The following is an 18738-nucleotide window of genomic DNA, read 5'->3' on the forward strand; positions in this document are numbered from 1 at the left end:
GGCCTAGCGTCTCACAGAGTCATGCACAAGACAACCACTTGCAGATAACAGACACATTGTTAATGAAAGCTAAACTGTGTATTTTTTGTTTTTACCTGTGCAAGTATTGCTGTACAATTAAGTGTGCGTCTGCTGGGTCCAACTCTGTGCGAGTGTGGTGGGGGAAGATTAGTGGAACAGAGCAACAGGACATGGTGACCTACCCCTTTTCCATGCCAAAAATAAAACTCATCGCCCTGAATTCAATCTGCGCTCTGACAGCCAGTGAGATGTAACCAGCAGGGGCTTTCCACCACACCTGAAACATATGCAGGCCCAGTGCATGTGTTAGGTTATCAAAAGTCTTTCTCATTTGCTATCTCTGCATGCATTTATGATATTGAAGGCATGAAATTGCTGTGTTACATGTATGCAGAGGTAATATTTTTAATAGTCTGCTGATACATTTTGGTTGTGGCATGGGTGCAGATTCACATTTAAAATTGGCATGTAACAGTTTCAATAGTCTCTTGCGACATACAGTGAAGAAAATAAGTATTTGAACACCCTGCTATTTTGCAAGTTCTCCCACTTAGAAATCATGGAGGGGTCTGAAATTGTCATCGTAGGTGCATGTCCACTGTGAGAGACATAATCTAAAAAAAAAATCCAGAAATCACAATGTATGATTTTTTAACTATTTATTTGTATGATACAGCTGCTAATAAGTATTTGAACACCTGAGAAAATCAATGTTAATATTTGGTACAGTAGCCTTTGTTTGCAATTACAGAGGTCAAACGTTTCCTGTAGTTTTTCACCAGGTTTGCACACACTGCAGGAGGGATTTTGGCCCACTCCTCCACACAGATCTTCTCTAGATCAGTCAGGTTTCTGAGCTGTCGCTGAGAAACACGGAGTTTGAGCTCCCTCCAAAGATTCTCTATTGGGTTTAGGTCTGGAGACTGGCTAGGCCACGCCAGAACCTTGATATGCTTCTTACAGAGCCACTCCTTGGTTATCCTGGCTGTGTGCTTCGGGTCATTGTCATGTTGGAAGACCCAGCCTTGACCCATCTTCAATGCTCTAACTGAGGGAAGGAGGTTGTTCCCCAAAATCTCGCAATACATGGCCCCGGTCATCCTCTCCTTAATACAGTGCAGTCGCCCTGTCCCATGTGCAGAAAAACACCCCCAAAGCATAATGCTACCACCCCCATGCTTCACAGTAGGGATGGTGTTCTTGGGATGGTACTCATCATTCTTCTTCCTCCAAACACGTTTAGTGGAATTATGACCAAAAAGTTCTATTTTGGTCTCATCTGACCACATGACTTTCTCCCATGACTCCTCTGGATCATCCAAATGGTCATTGGCAAACTTAAGATGGGCCTTGACATGTGCTGGTTTAAGCAGGGGAACCTTCCGTGCCATGCATGATTTCAAACCATGACGTCTTAGTGTATTACCAACAGTAACCTTGGAAACGGTGGTCCCAGCTCTTTTCAGGTCATTGACCAGCTCCTCCCGTGTAGTTCTGGGCTGATTTCTCACCTTTCTTAGGATCATTGAGACCCCACGAGGTGAGATCTTGCATGGAGCCCCAGTCCGAGGGAGATTGACAGTCATGTTTAGCTTCTTCCATTTTCTAATGATTGCTCCAACAGTGGACCTTTTTTCACCAAGCTGCTTGGCAATTTCCCCGTAGCCCTTTCCAGCCTTGTGGAGGTGTACAATTTTGTCTCTAGTGTCTTTGGACAGCTCTTTGGTCTTGGCCATGTTAGTAGTTGGATTCTTACTGATTGTATGGGGTGGACAGGTGTCTTTATGCAGCTAACGACCTCAAACAGGTGCATCTAATTTAGGATAATAAATGGAGTGGAGGTGGACATTTTAAAGGCAGACTAACAGGTCTTTGAGGGTCAGAATTCTAGCTGATAGACAGGTGTTCAAATACTTATTTGCAGCTGTATCATACAAATAAATAGTTAAAAAATCATATATTGTGATTTCTGGATTTTTTTTTTTAGATTATGTCTCTCACAGTGGACATGCACCTACGATGACAATTTCAGACCCCTCCATGATTTCCAAGTGGGAGAACTTGCAAAATAGCAGGGTGTTCAAATACTTATTTTCCTCACTATATCTGGCTCTATGAGTAGAAGGGTAGCATGTCACAGCAAGAAGGTCCCTGGTTCAAGTCATGGGTGGCTGAACCAGGAGTCCTTTCTGTGTGGAGTTTGCATGTTCTCCCCGTGTCTGCGTGGGTTTCCTCCGGGTGCACCGGTTTCCCCCACTATTCAAAAATATGCAGTATAGGTGAATTGGAGATGCTTAGGTGTGACAAATGTTAATTGTCCTAGGTGTGAATGTGTGAGTGTGTGAGCCATGTAATGGGGAGGTTTGTGAAAAGACCTGGCAACCTACCCCGGAAAAATCATTGGCAAGAAAATTCATGACAGTCTCTCATGTATAGCGAGAGATGGCCAAAGAATCTCCAAGAGTCGGATACGACTGAAATGGTTAATGAGAGAAAGAGAGAGTGAGAGAGAGACATATATCTGCTTAAAACGTCTTTTCGAACATGAAAAAAATGTAGGACGGAACTTGATTTTGTTCACTGGGAACTGATTGGTTTGTTGGATCATTGTGACTTGCTATTGCTGTGATCCTGTGACAGGCTGTCCCGCCCTCACATCAGTGAACGCGTTATCAGGGAAGAGATGTCTCTGCAAGTGGGAGTGGAAGTATTTTGATTAAAGATTTTCAAGGCACATGAATTAAAAAATAATGATGTGCATGGGTAAATCATTTATAATAAATGCAGCAATATTACATAAGAAATAAAAACGGTCAATTTTGATTTCACTGTGACTTTTATGCACATTTAAATTTAAACTATAAAAAACAAGAGCTGTACAAGAACTTTTTTTAATTCTTAAAATAATTTTCAATGTATTGTTTGGACATTTTATTCAGTGTACAAATTGTAGTGGACAAATACTTGCAAATATACATTTTCTTTCTAAACAAGAACAGTTACAGTGTGGTTATTAGCTGAAGTGTTAGTTTTTAGTTGAACAGCTGAAGTATTAGTTCAATAATTGATGAGTATTTTTGAGATTTTTATATTATTTTAAATTTTTTGAGTATTCCTCATTAAAAAGAAAATGTACTTATTAATATGCTTCAAGATTTAATCAGCATTAAAACTTCACTGATCAAATTTCACTGATTGGTGTGCACAATGTAGTTATTCACTTTAGGCAGTTTGTTTTACTGTATTACAATTTATGCTTGCTTTGGTCAAACTCGCCCCTATTGTAGACAACAACATTTTCAGTTTCCAGTTTGTGACGTCTAGTGCATGCCCTGCTCCCACAAAGCATCCACAAAGACATTTTGTATCCCTCTGTTAATCACAGCCAGATTTCTAAAAGAGCCTTACCATACTCTCCCTCTTAACTTGGGCTTATTTTTGCTTGCCTTGTGCTACGACAGATATAGCGATTGGGTGCCTCAGCTTTCCAAATCTGATCGTCCTTTCATCCAGCACATTCTGTGGGTCTCCTTATGGTCCAGATCCCCCCACCCCAACCCAACCCACACACACACACACACACACTTTAGCTCCTCAGCCAATGAGACTCCTTAGAAGATCAAGTATCAGTATAAGTCAAGGACTTAAGAAGTTTCAAGGTTTGCAGAACCTTTCAGCCCGTCTTCGCCATCAAGACACTCTCTTCTTTCGCCTTTTCTGAGGTAAGAGCTTTAAAGATTTGGTATCTTCAGAAATTCAAAGACATGTCTGGGCCGAGTCTCTCCGTCTGTCCACAGCCAATGGTGCTTTTTTCTTTTAAAATCGTCATTCTGTTGTTTTTTTTCTCTCTCACATGTTATAGTAAATTGTTGTAAATGATGTACTTTGAGTATGCTGAATGGAATATGCTGCTAACAGATTTTACTTCAGTTGATGGCTTAAATGAATATACCTTGATGATTTTAGGGTGCATGTGGGCACCTCTGTTGATGGGATGGTCTGTCTCAGTGTGCCACTCTGTAGATAACAGACTAATGGCTATTATACAACCAGCACAATGCAATTTAGGATTTACACATCGTTGGCTTCCTCTTTGTCTTATCCTGTAGATCACCACTAATGACACCACTATGACAATAGAGGCTTAACAGCTGTCAACAGATAATAGCACAAACAGGGTGGAAGTATTAGAACAATGCACTAATTATGTCTCAAACACTAACTAGATGGTTGACATTTTGAGGCTAATACAATGCATATTATAACAGTATACTATATTCATTATGTTGTGATACTGCATTCACTCTTTGTTTCTTGTCAAAATAGAAACATAAATAATCCAGCATTCTTTCCTTTAATGGCTCATAATATTTTAAGCACACAGTTATGCCCACATAAGGCAGGGCTGACAGGACCAGAGACTCGCTGTCAAAAAGAGAGAGAGCTGATGCTGGGAAACATGATCATGTGTTAATCTCCAAATGCTTCTGCAGCTGTGCTGGAGATATGAGTCACAGCACACACACACACACAGAGAGAGAGAGAGAGAGAGAGAGAGAGAGAGAGAGAGATGCAAGCTGTAATATAATCACGTCATGCTTAAGAACAGTTTTATACAGGCTAAATGCCAATTCACACTGCACCAACAGGTGTCGAACAACGCTGACAATCACCAGATTACAGTACAGAGAGAGAGAGAGAGAGAGATTTTGAAGGATAGCGAGAATATCTGGTATATGCTTCCATAGGCGTAATGTTTTTTATACTGTGCAAACTGTATATTCTATATCCCCTTACACTAACCCTACCCCTAAACCTACCATCACACAAAATATCACACAAAAATAAATTAAAAACCATGTTTACTTTGTAATACCCACGTCATTATACACATTTGTGTTATCATAAACCATATATTCAAAAACACACACACACACACGGACAGGACTTTTCATTTTTCTTTAACTGTTTTTATACTGAGCTAATATGAATGATATTTGATGCTTTTAGACATTACACCTCAACTTAACCATCACATTTTTAGAATGAAGATATTATTTAGCAGGTTTATTTCATTTACAGAGTTTGATTCTGTTGATATTCTGTTGAAGATGTGATCTAAGCTCTAATTCTGCCCGATTCAACATGCACTGCTTTGATCATTTATAATTTCTTTGAGGGACTGAAGTCAGACAGACAGAAAAATGTTAAGCATATTCAGACATACAAATGTTTTTTATAGTTGACTATGAAAAGACAAGCTTCCTAAAATATTTAGCATGTTGAGGTGCCTTTCACATTTGTCAAGTCTGCGATTAACTCGCAGTGATACAAACCATCTCCCTGTCTGCTTCATATAGGTCTAAAGCTCCCTGTCATCATGTCCGACACAGAAGACGTGTGAGTATTCTGACATTAAATATTAAACTCCATTGTTCAGCATGCTAATTATTATTATTCATGTTCTATGGTCAAGACAAAATAACGATAACTCTTCTTTCTCTCTCTTCTTTCAGTGGGGGTAAGTTTAAATTAAATTTAAATTATTATTGCAGTTGTTGTAGAAATGCCCTAGACAGGAAGTCTATCATATGTGCATTATATTCTGTATATATGTACACATTTTTCCAGTTAATATCTATTTCCGTTTTTGTTCGTATTATATATTTTGTTTTTTCAGTCAGCATCAATGTTTTCTTGGTATGTCAGCAATTACTCTGTGTATAGAGAGCCTTGATGACATATATGTGCAGGTTTGGCTTTGCTCTATCCAGCATTTAAATTTAATTCATAAAAAAAAAAAAAAAAAAAAGTACACATTTCAAATATAAATTTACATCCAATGCAAGAGTTGTGCCCTGAATTTGCTTGTAATTAGTGATATTGTGCCACCTGCTGTCTGGAAGCTGTTTCATGAATCTCATGCCAGCATACTGCCTTCTGCCACTCCTACGGAGAGCTTTTTTAGAAACATCTCTGGAGGCTGACATGCCAAACACAAGCAGTGGCTGAATGCAGTATTAATGATGCTTATGTTCCTGGTGTTCTCTGAGGTAAATGCTCATGTCAGGCTAGGTCAGAGATCAGACCAAATTATTAATTCACTGGAATTGTTTTATTAAATTTACATTAATAATTGGCTACTGTGGCTCTGTACCGAACTCCAACTGAGCACTAACTCCACAGAACACCATAAAAAAAAAAGGCTCAGCATGTGTTTAATGTATGATGCAATTACAAATACAATAGTACCAAAAAAAAGAAGAAAAAAGGCATTTTTTAATTTGTGTATTCCTTTACTGCTTTCTTTTCTGGCATATGAAGAATTCGAAGAGGAAGGTAAAATAAGCAACAATAAACTACAACAAAACAAACCAAATGGATTTGAAAATTAACTAGTCTTTCAACATACTAATTCAACACAATTTCTCCTTATTTGATTAAAACTGCCTGACACTGTCTGCAGTAAGCTGTAACTAAGTCAACTGAAAATAAATTAACTGAAAGCAGAAAATGAAAATGATTTTGCTTAACTAATTTTTGCCTAATTCAAGGATCTTTCAAATGTCAACATTTTCATGTAACTCATCATAAGGAAAACCAAAACAATAAGCATATTAATTATGTTTATGCTGGGAAAACGTCTAGGTTACGACTGTAACCTCTGTTCCCTGAGAACAGGGAACGAGACACTGCGTCGATTGACATGAATAGTGATTGGCTGGGGCTCCTTCGGGTTCCCAAGCCACATTCCCTAGAAGGGACCCCTTCTAATTTGAACCTGTGGTCCTAGGCCCTTGAGCAGGCCCAGGTAGGCCTTTTCATTAAACAAAGTTTATGGAGAGTTTCTTGTGAAGCGTATAGCTTGGGCTATGACCGGAGGGAATGCTGTCACTGACAGCTCAGTGTGACCTGAGGGTGAGTGGTTCTGGCATTTCATTTTAATTTGCTGGTTCTGACAGTTGTCACTGCCACTGTCAGGCACTCCCCTTAGCATGGTGGCGTTGGTATACCGTTCCCCAAAGTATCAATCTACACAGTGCGAGTTCCCTAACGTCTAGGTTACGACTGTAACCTCTGTTCCCTGAGAACAGGGAACGAGACACTGCGTCTTTTCGCCATGCCTCGGGGCCTGCCTACCAAACAGTCCCTTCAGACGATAAGGTGAATGTCATGTTTGCAAGGCTCCCCTTTTATACTTCCGGGTCGCAAGGTGATGATGTCATGGGCTGTCGCCGGTCAATAGGATTTCCGTGATTTGATAGTGATTTCAGACACCTGTCACGCCTGAGGCGTTCCCCAAAGTGTCAATCGAAGCAGTGCGAGTTCCCTTTCGAAAGGGAACTAATGGGAGCTAACCAGCATGTGCTGCCCCCCACAGCTTGAAGGGTGCCATGACCTTTGATGACCTTTTAGACAGAACCCATAAATGGATTGGAATACTTCAGTGTGGAAACCTGAAGGTCTAAATTGTATGACTGTTGAAAAGGTCATTAAAATAATCTGTTGTTTTGATGCTTTGTCTTTGTTTTGAGGTGATAGTTTGTGAATTTTGTCCGTGCACAAGGTATGAAATTTATTCTAGTTTATTTTCCTATCCAACACAAAGTAGTTAGAGTTGACTTTAGAATATTTGAATTAATGGCTTTGGCAAACAAAGATTATTTTTGGGAAAAACAAAGGCATTTCATGTGGGTATTTTATTTGGCATGTGGAACCCTGGTGTCTCAAGGTCTCATCATTTCATAACAGGTTCTCCCGCTATGTGGATCCTCTTAGCCACCAATCCCATCCCTATTTATATACATTTCACACATGACTCTCTCTCTCTCTCTCTCTCTCTCTCTCTCTCTCTCTCTCTCTCTCTCTCTCTCTCTCTCTCTCTCTCTCTCTCTCTCTCACTCTCTCTCTCTCTCTCTCACTCACACACTTTAACCAATACTTAATCTCCCATTTCTGAATGCTCCCTCCTCTGCAACGCATTAACTTTTGACAACCTTCCTTCCCCTGGTTGCTTGCTGCATCATGTATTATTAGCTGAAGAGGTAGTAGAGGTAGAGGTAGCTCCAGAGGCAGCTCCTGAACCGGAGCCTGAGCCTGAGCCTGAGCAAGAACCAGAGCCAGAGCCAGAGCCAGAGCCAGAAAAAGAGCCAGAACCAGAGCCAGAACCAGAACCAGAACCAGAACCAGAGCCAGAGGTGCATGAGGAAGGTATGTGGCATGAATATTCATTCATCCTTCCCATTTTCTCCAAACAACTAAAAACAGGCAGCGCACCTCGCCTGCTACTTAAAAATCATTCACATTAATGTAGCAGTAGTTCCCCAGTACTTCCCCTCCAACCCTACAGAACTTTAACCACTACTGGCGGTACCTCCTCTTCGTTCAGGCCCACTATGGGATTGGTGTAGTAACACCAGATGTTGACAGAGCTTAGATTCATGCCATTTCAGTCCCTTATGGTGCATTTGAATTATGTTTCAGAATTGGACAATTTCTCAATTTATGAACAAGGAATATTTTCCAATTCTAATTCACTTGCAGACCGATGTGGAGTGAGCTGGAAAGATTAAGCTCTGACAGACATGGCACTCATCACATCTAAAATGCAGCTTTCTTTAGAGTGGATTTAAGAGGCCTTCAGTGTTGGAGAGCAAAAATGATTAGCAACACTTCTAAACTATATTTTTAGTTGGGTGTATCACAAAAAAAAGACTTCATTGCTCTTTTTTATGTCAAAAGTCAATAATCAAACACATAAACTGTCTTCCTAAACGGTCCTCTCTCTTATATGTCATGTTGGGAAGTCCCAGTCGTTCGAACTGCTCCTGTAAATTTACGATGTAAATATTCACCAGTTCAGTAAATGATTGACAAAAAAAGATTCACTGATTCAATAAACGATTCAGTATTTAGCTGTACTAAATACTGCTGTTCATCACTGTTTTTTTATTCAGTTCGGCTGTTTACTGTGTCACTGTTAATATAAATTAAGTGATAATTTTGTCTGTTCAAGTTAAATGGCCTCACACTAATTAGGTCCTTATTTATTAAAAATATATAAAAGTTATTAAATTCTGATTATTTTTAATGATTTATTATTTATTCAATTAAAAAAAAATATTTAAATGTGTATATATATATATATATATATATATATATATATATATATATATATATATATATATATATATATATATATATATATATAAAAATATATATATATATATATATATATATATATTCATATTAATGTATATATTAAAGATGGTATTGTCGCCCCGATGTCCTCTAGTGTAGTTCCTTTTAAGGTAGCCAGTAGCTTGACTGTATGAACTACTAAGCATTAGAAGTAGCTCGGTTCTAACAGTTTCAAAGTAGCTTCCCCAACACTGGTGGCCTGAGCTGATAATAAATCACATTCCAGCTCCTGCTCTTGCCAATTACGCTGCAACCGTGATGCTTATCAGATTGTGACTGAAAACTCATTGCACTCTTCTGCATTCAGAACTGTCTCTGAGTTGCCGCCAGCATAATGCTACTCTAGGCTGCATCTTGAGGAAAAATCTATTCTATTGCATGTGTTTTAATAATTCTGCAACAAACGCAACTGTTTCAGTTGCTATGGTGTTTCATGATATTCATAGAATGCTGATATTAATGTTTAAATACCAATTACACAATGAAATTTTCAAAGGGACAAAAAGTTAATATGTTCTTTAGTAACTTATTCTCTCTAATTTCACTGGCTTAACACGGGAAAGGCTCTCTTTGGCACACATTGAATTATATTGATTATTAAATATTACAGTCTAAAGTCTTTAAGTTTAATTATTGAATTAAAAAGCAAAATGCTAAAAGTGTCAAACCAGATTCTGTCCATTATTAAGATGCTTTTTGTCCACTTTGAAATACCAAGCAATGTTTTATGATAATATGTATGCTAATATAAATTGATCATCAATATAAATGTTGTTATTTAGCTTATGTTATATAGCTTGCTCATATTGAGGTGTCCCACTGAAAGTGATAACCTAATTCATTCATTATTTATTGTGATTTTTTTATGTTTAATTTCAATGTATCCTGATTCAAGCTGATACCTCAATTTGAGTGTCCGCTGAGCTGAACTCTGCCTCTGAGCACGCAGCCCTGCTTGGGGCAGCAAAAAGCACACAAAGCCACATTAATGTTCTCTATTTTACTCTTGCTTTCAACGCTTGATGCATGCAGAGGCCTATGAAGAGGAAGGTATGTTTGTCATTTTCTTGTATTTGTCATTTCTGATTAAAAAGAAGGCATGGGGAAGGGGGGTTAATGCCTGCAAGGTGCACAGTGAAATCAGGACCAAAACCATACAACATCATATTCAGTTTTCACAGAAAACTGGCCTGTAGTGTCGGTTGAAACTGACGCTGCCTTACAATTAGTCAATAACAAGGGTGAAAGAATATGAAATGCTGACATTGCTCTGTGCTTTGCTTCTTTTTGCATGAATGTGCCACAACACCAGTGGAAGAAGGAGTACAAGATGGTAGTTTTTAATTCCCTTCTGGAAAATGTCTGGTCTGGGTGTAGCTTGATGCTTGTGTTTTTGGTGTGAGGGTCAAGCCAAATTGTTACGATGCATTGCAATGGCTTAAACATCTTATCTAGCCCACTTGCAGAGTCTAGTCAAAAGTCCATGATGACCAGAGATATAATAAACCCAGATTTAGATGCTGTTAGTCAAAAGAGATGGGAAAATGAATGAAGGATAAAAAGCTGAATCTTTTCCACAAGGCTTTTTATTTTATTAATTTATTTATTTTATTCCTGGAAGAGTGAGAATGGTCCACTTGTCCGGAGTTCTGTCTGTTTATACTCATGTACTTATAAGCACCTCATGATCTGATTTCTTGTGCAATGATTCTGCTAGATTTGTTTTGATCAACTATTTGTTTCACAACTTTCTAACTAACCCAGTTTATTAACATTACTGAAATTAATATGTGTACTTAACTTTGTAAAGATACTATTAAAAGTTACATACATCATTCTTAAAGCTCAGGGTAACAGAAACCAGCACTGAGTTTACATTTAAATTGAATTGAGTAACTCCATGTTCATGGATATGGCTAACAGAATTCCCACTGATTGTTGACTGAGCTTGTTTAAAACATCTCTAACCATGTTACATATCCCTTTCCTTTTTTATTTTATTTTTCATAACAGATGAAAAGCCCAAGTTCAAGTAAGTAGTATTGTCCACTAAACGTTTTTTTACAGCTGAGCAGCCAGTTTCAATGCTGTGATGCAATAAAACATGCTTTGAGTTTTCCTGAGGAGCTGATGAAGTTATGTGATACCCAGAATGCCACTAAACAAATTTTGCTTTCATTCCCTTCAGACCAAGTGCACCAAAGATCCCTGACGGGGATAAGGTGGACTTTGATGTAAGCAAGTAGTGCATGTCATTGTTGGTTACATCAGATTATGTATTAAACATTGCACAAATACATGTTTGAGGTCATATTTCCGTGTGTGCAAACAGGATATCCAGAAGAAGCGTCAAAACAAGGATCTCGTTGAGCTGCAGGGCCTGATTGATGCCCACTTTGAGTGCAGGAAGAAAGAGGAGGAGGAGCTTATTGCTCTGAAAGATAGAATTGTGAGTGATCGCTGTCTATTAGCTCCCTGATTACATGACTCAACGATCTGAGTTCAAATTATTTTATAATCTTACCTGTTTATTATCTTAAAATAGTCCGTTACAATGTATAACACAATCAGCCTATCAACAAGACAAACACAAAATTAACACTGAAGTCCATTTTCACTACAGTAGAAAAACAAGACACGCAAAGGTTGGTTTTATACAATAATAAAAGTTAAAGTAGCCTACTAAAATTACTAAACCTAAAACTGAAATATCCATAAAAGAGTAATATTTTTGAAAAATCCCCAAAACTAACAAAAAATGACAAAAGCAGATAACAAAATGTGACCCTGGACCACAAAACCAGTCACATGGGTCACAATTTTGAAATTGAGATTTATACATCATCTGAAAGCTGAATAAATAAACGTTCCATTGATGTATGGTCTGTTAGGATAGGACAATATTTGGCAGAGATACAACTATTTGAAAATCTGATATCTGAGGGTGCAAAAAATCGAAACATTGAGAAAATCGCCTTTAAAGTTGTCCATATATGTTCACAATTGTGCTGCGTTCACTCACAAAAATAAATGTTCTATATATTTACGGTAGGAAATTTACAAAATATCTTCATGGAACATGATCTTTACTTAATCTTTACTTAATATCCTAATGATTTTTGGCATAAAAGAAAAATCAATAATTTTGGCCCATATAATGTATTGTTGGCTATTGCCACAAATGACTAACATTTAAGCTAAAGTTAAAATGAAAATAATATTTAAAAAAAATCTAATTAAAAATATTAATAAATATTATAAAAATAATCCTAAAATAACACTGACCTGGATAAGCAGAATGATATACAGCGTTGCTTTGGACAATGGCAAATTTAAGTTGCTGTGATTGACCAGTCAGAATTGAGTAATCCTGTGTATCAGGATATTATAATGGACATATTTGATATCTGTGTGTGTGTAGGAGAAACGTAGGGCTGAGAGGGCTGAGCAGCAGAGGGTCCGCGCTGAGAAGGACAAGGAGCGTCAGGCAAGACGTGAGGAAGAGAGGCTGAGGAAGGAGGAGGCGGATGCTAAGAAGAGGGCAGATGAAGATGCCAAGAAGAAGTCTGCCCTGTCCAACATGGGCTCCCAGTACAGCAGCTACCTGCAGAAGGTGCAGAGCTTTCTATCAGCCACAACTCTGATTCTGTTCATCATCACTCTGAGTACAGTATATGATTGTGAAATGTGTTGTGTTTGTGTGCTGATAAAAACAGGCTGACTCGAAGAGGGGAGGTAAGAAGCAAACTGAAAGGGAGAAGAAGAAGAAGATTCTGGCAGACAGACGCAAGCCTCTGAATATTGACCATCTCAATGAGGACAAGCTGAGGTCAGCACAAATACCTGACAACTCTAAGCCTATACAGGCAATGAGGCTTGTCCTGATGAAACATAGTTAGTATCTAAATTCTAAATGTGTTTTGGTGTATATGTGTGTGTACAGGGAGAAAGCCAAAGAGCTGTGGGACTGGTTGTACACCCTGGAAGCTGAGAAGTTTGAGCACCTCGAGAAACTCAAGAGGCAGAAGTATGAGGTGAGGGAGCATTCTAATGTCCATTTGCACAATACAATGTCTATAAACTTAATTTACTTTACATATTTTATTATGACCTACATTTGTTTTACTAGGGGAGATTCACTACTTTGTCAACTGTATCCTGGGCACACTTAAAAGCTTAAAGGGATAGTTGACCCAAAAATGAACATCATTTACTGGTATCTGTGGTTCCATGATAACCCATTGACATCCATGGAACATTTGCATTTGACAAACAGTTCTTTGTATTAGAAAAAGGTTAAACGTTTTTTTTTGTTGTTTATTTAAATTGTTGTTTTAAGAACTGTTCACTGAAAGGTTCTTTGAGAATTCCAAAATGGTTCCGTTATTTTTACGAGTGAATGGGATACAAAAAGAGATGACCATCTCAGTCACCATTCATTCTCATTGTATGCAAAAAAAGATCTCAGCCTCAGATGTCATGCCCATGGACCACGCACACCCCATTTATGTCTGATGCATATGGCAAACAAAACTGGAAACAACTTTTGAGAAGGCAAAAGTCTGAATCTAATTGGCTGACTTCTACACGTTTTGTTTGAGGCACTTAGTTGAATTTAAAAGAGATTTGTTTGCATGATTACCGACGAGAGCTTGGCCAACCCATTTTATTAGTTGTGCCCTCTCACATCTATAACAGAAGATCAGGTAAAGCATTTTACTAATAAGGGAATATGCGGATTATGCAGGTAAATATGAAAGTATTTGCTTTTATTGTAACATGACGTTGAACAAGACAAAACATTGATTGGTCACTTTACATGTCAATCAGACGTCCTCTTCCTGTCTTTGTGGGCGGTCCTTGGCCAATTGCAGTGGCTATAGAGCGCAGACCATATGTCGTTAAGCAAAGGTCTGGCTATTTGAGACTAATGGTGACTGAGATGCTTATCCTGCCCAACACAGAAGAAAGTCAATCTTACAGATTTGGAACAACATGACGATGAGTAAATGATGACTGAACTTTCATTTTTGGGTGAACTATCAATTTAGTCCTCAAATTTGGTTGTGTTACATCGCAATACAGACAGTCAGTCTGTACATTAGTCGTGGGAATTTTTCAGTGATTCCTTCTATAGGTCATTGTTACCGCTGTAGGAGGCTTTGTAAGTGCATCATTGAATCATTTATTCAACCGATTCGATTCAATTCGTTCAAAAAAGCTGATTCATTCAGGAATGGAACACCATTACTGTGAGTTGTTTGGAGACATGATGGTTCCACGCGATCAGAAATTAGAAATTTGAAGGTGAAAGATTTTCGCAACTCATTCAAGTTGGTGACTGATCTCGCTGCATTGACCAACAGAAAGCTGCTTGGTTTGAAAGTGACTTCTGTGTGAGCTGTGCTACATACATCGCTACGAAATTTCGATAATGTGACTGAAATATTGGAAATTTCAGTGAAACTCCCAAGCATGTGGATTTCTATTGAAATGACTGCAACATTTTGTCAGGCAACCATAAATGTGACCACACCTTTCATCAGAGGGTGAAAAAGTTCCCCATTTAGATTTTGCTCATGTTGAAGTTGGTCATGCAAATACTCTACCATGTTGACAACAGATAATAGGCATGTGGACCTACTTGACCAGCACAAAATTTTGGAGAAGTCCTGTTAGCAAAAAAAGTCCATTGTCTATTATCAATAGGTCACTTTCAAATGAAGCAGCTGTCTGTTGGTCAGCACAGCGAATTCAAGTCACCAACTTGAACCCGTTGCAGAACCTCATCTGTGTTGGGGAATACTTCTTCTTCTCCTTTTGCTCGTGAAATGGTAAATGTGACTGCGCCATAAGTAACTATTTAGCAATATACTGTCTAAAATGTAAGTAACTTAATATTAACATTCACTCATTCGCAAAAATAGGTTAGCTTGACATTAAAAGAACATGAACATATCAGTCACAATGTGTGTGAGAGCAGGTCTGAGTGTGTCTGTGCTGGTGATTCAGAGTATGTGTGTGTGGTAGTTCAGGTCTCAGCTGTGTTCTGGTGTTCTGCAGGTTACAACCCAGCGTAAGAGAGTGGAGGAGCTCAGTAAATAGTGAGTAACTGAAAATATAGGAAGCTAAGCATCAGGCTTTGGTCAGCAACAGAGACGTGACAGCATGGTCTGCAAGCATGAGACACTCTGGTCTCCGTGGCTTCTGGGAAAAAGGTCGATTCAGACCACAGGTGAAAGGTCAAATGTAATGTCCCTCCTAAAAAGAGAGTCTATGGTTAGAGCCTTCACAACAAGTTGATCTCTTTACCACCAGCAGCTAAATCAAACCACCATGCCAACAACCTAGATACTGTCCAGTAGAGATGTGCTTCATGGTTAAATGAATATCGTATGTAGTGTCATTAAGCATCTGATCTTCCAAGATGTTTTCTCTCGCAGGTAAGTGTGTGTGATTGCTCAAGCTCAATACCGTCTTGCTGAGGAAGAACACACATGCCTGTGACATGCCCACACAATGCTGCTTTATACCAGCTCTTGACTTCAGCAAGTCCTGAGCATCAAGCCAGAATGATTTGTGTGTGTTTGTCAGCACTCGATGGTAGAGGACAGCTGTCACAATCCAGGATCCTGTGGTTAAGGTATGATCTGGCAGGTTTAAAAACGCTCATGTGTTGTTTTCAGGTCATCTCTCTCAGAAACCGCATTGATGAATTGCAGAAGCAGTAAGTAGCTCCTTGCCACGGATGGACTGACTACTTTACTCTAATATTACTGATTGAATTATCTAATCATTTTCACACCCCATGAAAACTCTCAAAGACGCTGTCACACACAAGCTGCCAGTCATATTGGATAAAACGCATATGACTGTCAATGGCAGCAAGACTTTACAAAACATGTCCTAAAACCTGATATAGGGCTATAGGCTTGAAGCTGTGGTAGAGATGGTAAGTATTTGGGACATTTTTGTAGCATTGTGACAGACTTACTGAAGCTTGAAGCCTTTGAGAGTGAGTTTCTCTAGAGCTGAATGAGTTTTGTCTCCCCTAGTCAGACAGCAAACGCTCTCTGCAGTCTCCCCAAACAAGCTTCTCTGAGTACGTTTACATGCATTTGAGTTTCATTTCATTCGGAATGAAGCAATTATTCATCTTTTTTAAATGTCAAAATCATGCCAGTCCAGTTTTTGTGAAGTTGAACTACCCAGATAATGTAGATCGGCTTCTTCCAGTGAATTCACAAATCGAACTACAGTTGGCCTCGGCATTGTGCTCATGCTCCGATAGACAACTGTGACAAGTGACTTGCATTTATCATCTGATATCTCTATTATAGATCATAGTTTCATCCGTTTCAAATCGACACACCCCTTCCAACATCATAAACTGGCCGTGTAGCTTGATTATAATTTTGCATGTAAACGTACTTAATTTCTAAAAGGATTTACAGACAATGAAAAATAAAGCTCACTCTTTTATCTCTCAACATGCAACACATAGCATAGCCTAAGTGGCACTATGAAGCACTTGTCTATTCCAGATCTGGCTTATTTTTCATTGGTGCCATCAATTCTCAACTGTGATTAATGTGTTTGGTATACATGAGGTAATGAGTGATGTAAAAATGATGTGTATCAGCTGCTGCGGTGATAAACATTTAAGACTAAGACAGGCCTGTTTAACAAACTGACAGAGCTCAGAGAAAGGGCGGTAAGTCCTGCATGGTGTGAGCAATATTTCAGTTCAATGTGCATGTCAAACTTTGTGTGGACACGAGAAGCAGAGAGGAACATCCTGCAGGACCTGACTGAGAACTGGACTGGAAAACAATAGGATTTAAAAGGGCTCATTTTTAAAATGTATTTATTTAAAACAGCAGAATCATCACTTATGCGTTTGTACTTAATATAAAAAATGGAGCCCTGTCCTGTATGGTGTTTTTCTCAGTCGTCTACCAGCAGGTCAGTAAAGATCGGCACCGCTAACTCGCTCTTTCTTTGTCTGATATTCAGCTCCAAGAAGGGTGCTGCTGCTCGCCGCAGAAAGTAAGCGTTCATGGAGAAATCTACACTTGTGGTCAAGACATGCCTGTTGCCTGCGTCTCCGATCTATGCCATCATTCAGCAGGCATCTCTGATCCCACCCACCATTTGCATTTTACCAGAGGCTATCAAAGGCGGTCTACCACCACCTGCGTGACATTAACACTGTCCGGTCTTAGCAGTAGTTGTAGTAGGAACTTCTCCTCTTGCTATGTCTTTAGGTTCTCACCTTCCGTTTTTGTAAATAATGTTTGGCTCGCCAGCTTTATCTGTTGCATCTGGCAGTTCAATAAAATATTCTTCAAGACTGATATGCTAGAATTTATCGTGTTTCCTTTATACTGAGAAACTCTGATGCTGAAACATTTAATCAAAGTGAATATGAACCTGCTAAGCCTTCTGACTTAGTTGACATGTTCATGATGAATCTGAGTTGACTACAAACCATTTCTATGGCAGACGAACAGGCTGTTCTGTCTTCCCATGCATTTTCATATTTGCAGATTGATGGTCTAACCAATAAGAGTTCGGATGTCATTTCCCCCCAAAAGATGATTTAATGAGAGATCTTTAAAAAATAAAACAGTTCTCCATTTCCCCCAATTTTCTGATGACATTTGTACAAATATGAATCGCAGTATGAGATGAGAAGTAATAATTATTATCTATAAACAGACCTAAATATCCGGTTACACTTTTGAATAAGGTCTTTGTTAACATTAGTTAATGGATTAACTAACATGAACTAACAATGAGCAATATATTTGTTACAGTATTTATTAACCTTTGTTAATGTTAGTTAATAAAAATACAGTTGTACATTGTTTGTTCGTGTTAGTTCACAGTACATTAACTAATGTTAACAAATTGATTTTAATAATGTATTAGTAAATGCTGAAATTAACATTAACTCAGATTAATAAATGCTGTAGACGTATTGTTCATTCTTAGTTCATTAACTAAATTAGTTAACTAATGAAACCTTATTGTAAAGTGCTAACAAATACACAGTTAAATGAGTTGTATATACACCATGCGTTATGCTGGAGCTTGGAAAATTACGTCATGACAGCAGTGATTGGCTGATGCCACCACATGAAGGCCAGTAGACAAGAAAAAAATATACGCCCATAATAACCTTCCAAAAAAGAATCGGAACTGGAAAACATCTACTGCGATAACATGAAATACTAGTTGATATGCATGTTGGCTGCAAAGAAGCATCAGAAAGCTACATGCCCACTAGCCCAGCCAGTGAAACTGCAGTTCCTCCACAAGAATGAGCCCATTTTCTAAATATTTTTATTGAAAATGTAAATATACATATAGTATGGTACAAAAAACTAAGCATATTATGAATGTTGCAATTCTTCAGCAGGTACAATGTTAAACCAAGAACCTAAAAAGGACTCACTTCATAAAATAATTCATTGAGTCTATACAGAGGTATTCATTATGACCGTCCGTTTG

General features: G+C 38.4%; 1 protein-coding gene across 1 annotated transcript; it reads left to right on the forward strand.

Annotated features, from left to right (window-relative positions):
- Window positions 1–6218: 6218 nt before the first annotated feature.
- tnnt3b (troponin T type 3b (skeletal, fast)) lies at window positions 6219–17579 on the forward strand. Its single transcript, XM_084109859.1, has 9 exons — window positions 6219–6360; window positions 11236–11254; window positions 11411–11456; window positions 11555–11671; window positions 12644–12835; window positions 12939–13051; window positions 13166–13256; window positions 15286–15326; window positions 17239–17579. Exons 1-9 carry the CDS (start codon window positions 6234–6236, stop codon window positions 17273–17275), a joined length of 783 nt encoding a protein of 260 aa, XP_083965985.1. The 5' UTR covers window positions 6219–6233; the 3' UTR covers window positions 17276–17579.
- Window positions 17580–18738: the final 1159 nt, after the last annotated feature.

This window comes from Abramis brama, assembly GCF_963993115.1.
Source record: "Abramis brama genome assembly, chromosome: 3".
NCBI lineage: Eukaryota > Metazoa > Chordata > Actinopteri > Cypriniformes > Leuciscidae > Abramis > Abramis brama.

Coding starts and splice junctions, on each gene's coding strand:
- tnnt3b (XM_084109859.1), top strand. CDS start 6,234: ATGTGTTTAATGTATGATGCAATTACAAATACAATAGTACCAAAAAAA. Junction 12,836..12,938: donor ACAGCAGCTACCTGCAGAAG/GTGCAGAGCTTT, acceptor TGATAAAAACAG/GCTGACTCGAAGAGGGGAGG. Junction 15,327..17,238: donor GTGGAGGAGCTCAGTAAATA/GTGAGTAACTGA, acceptor TCTGATATTCAG/CTCCAAGAAGGGTGCTGCTG.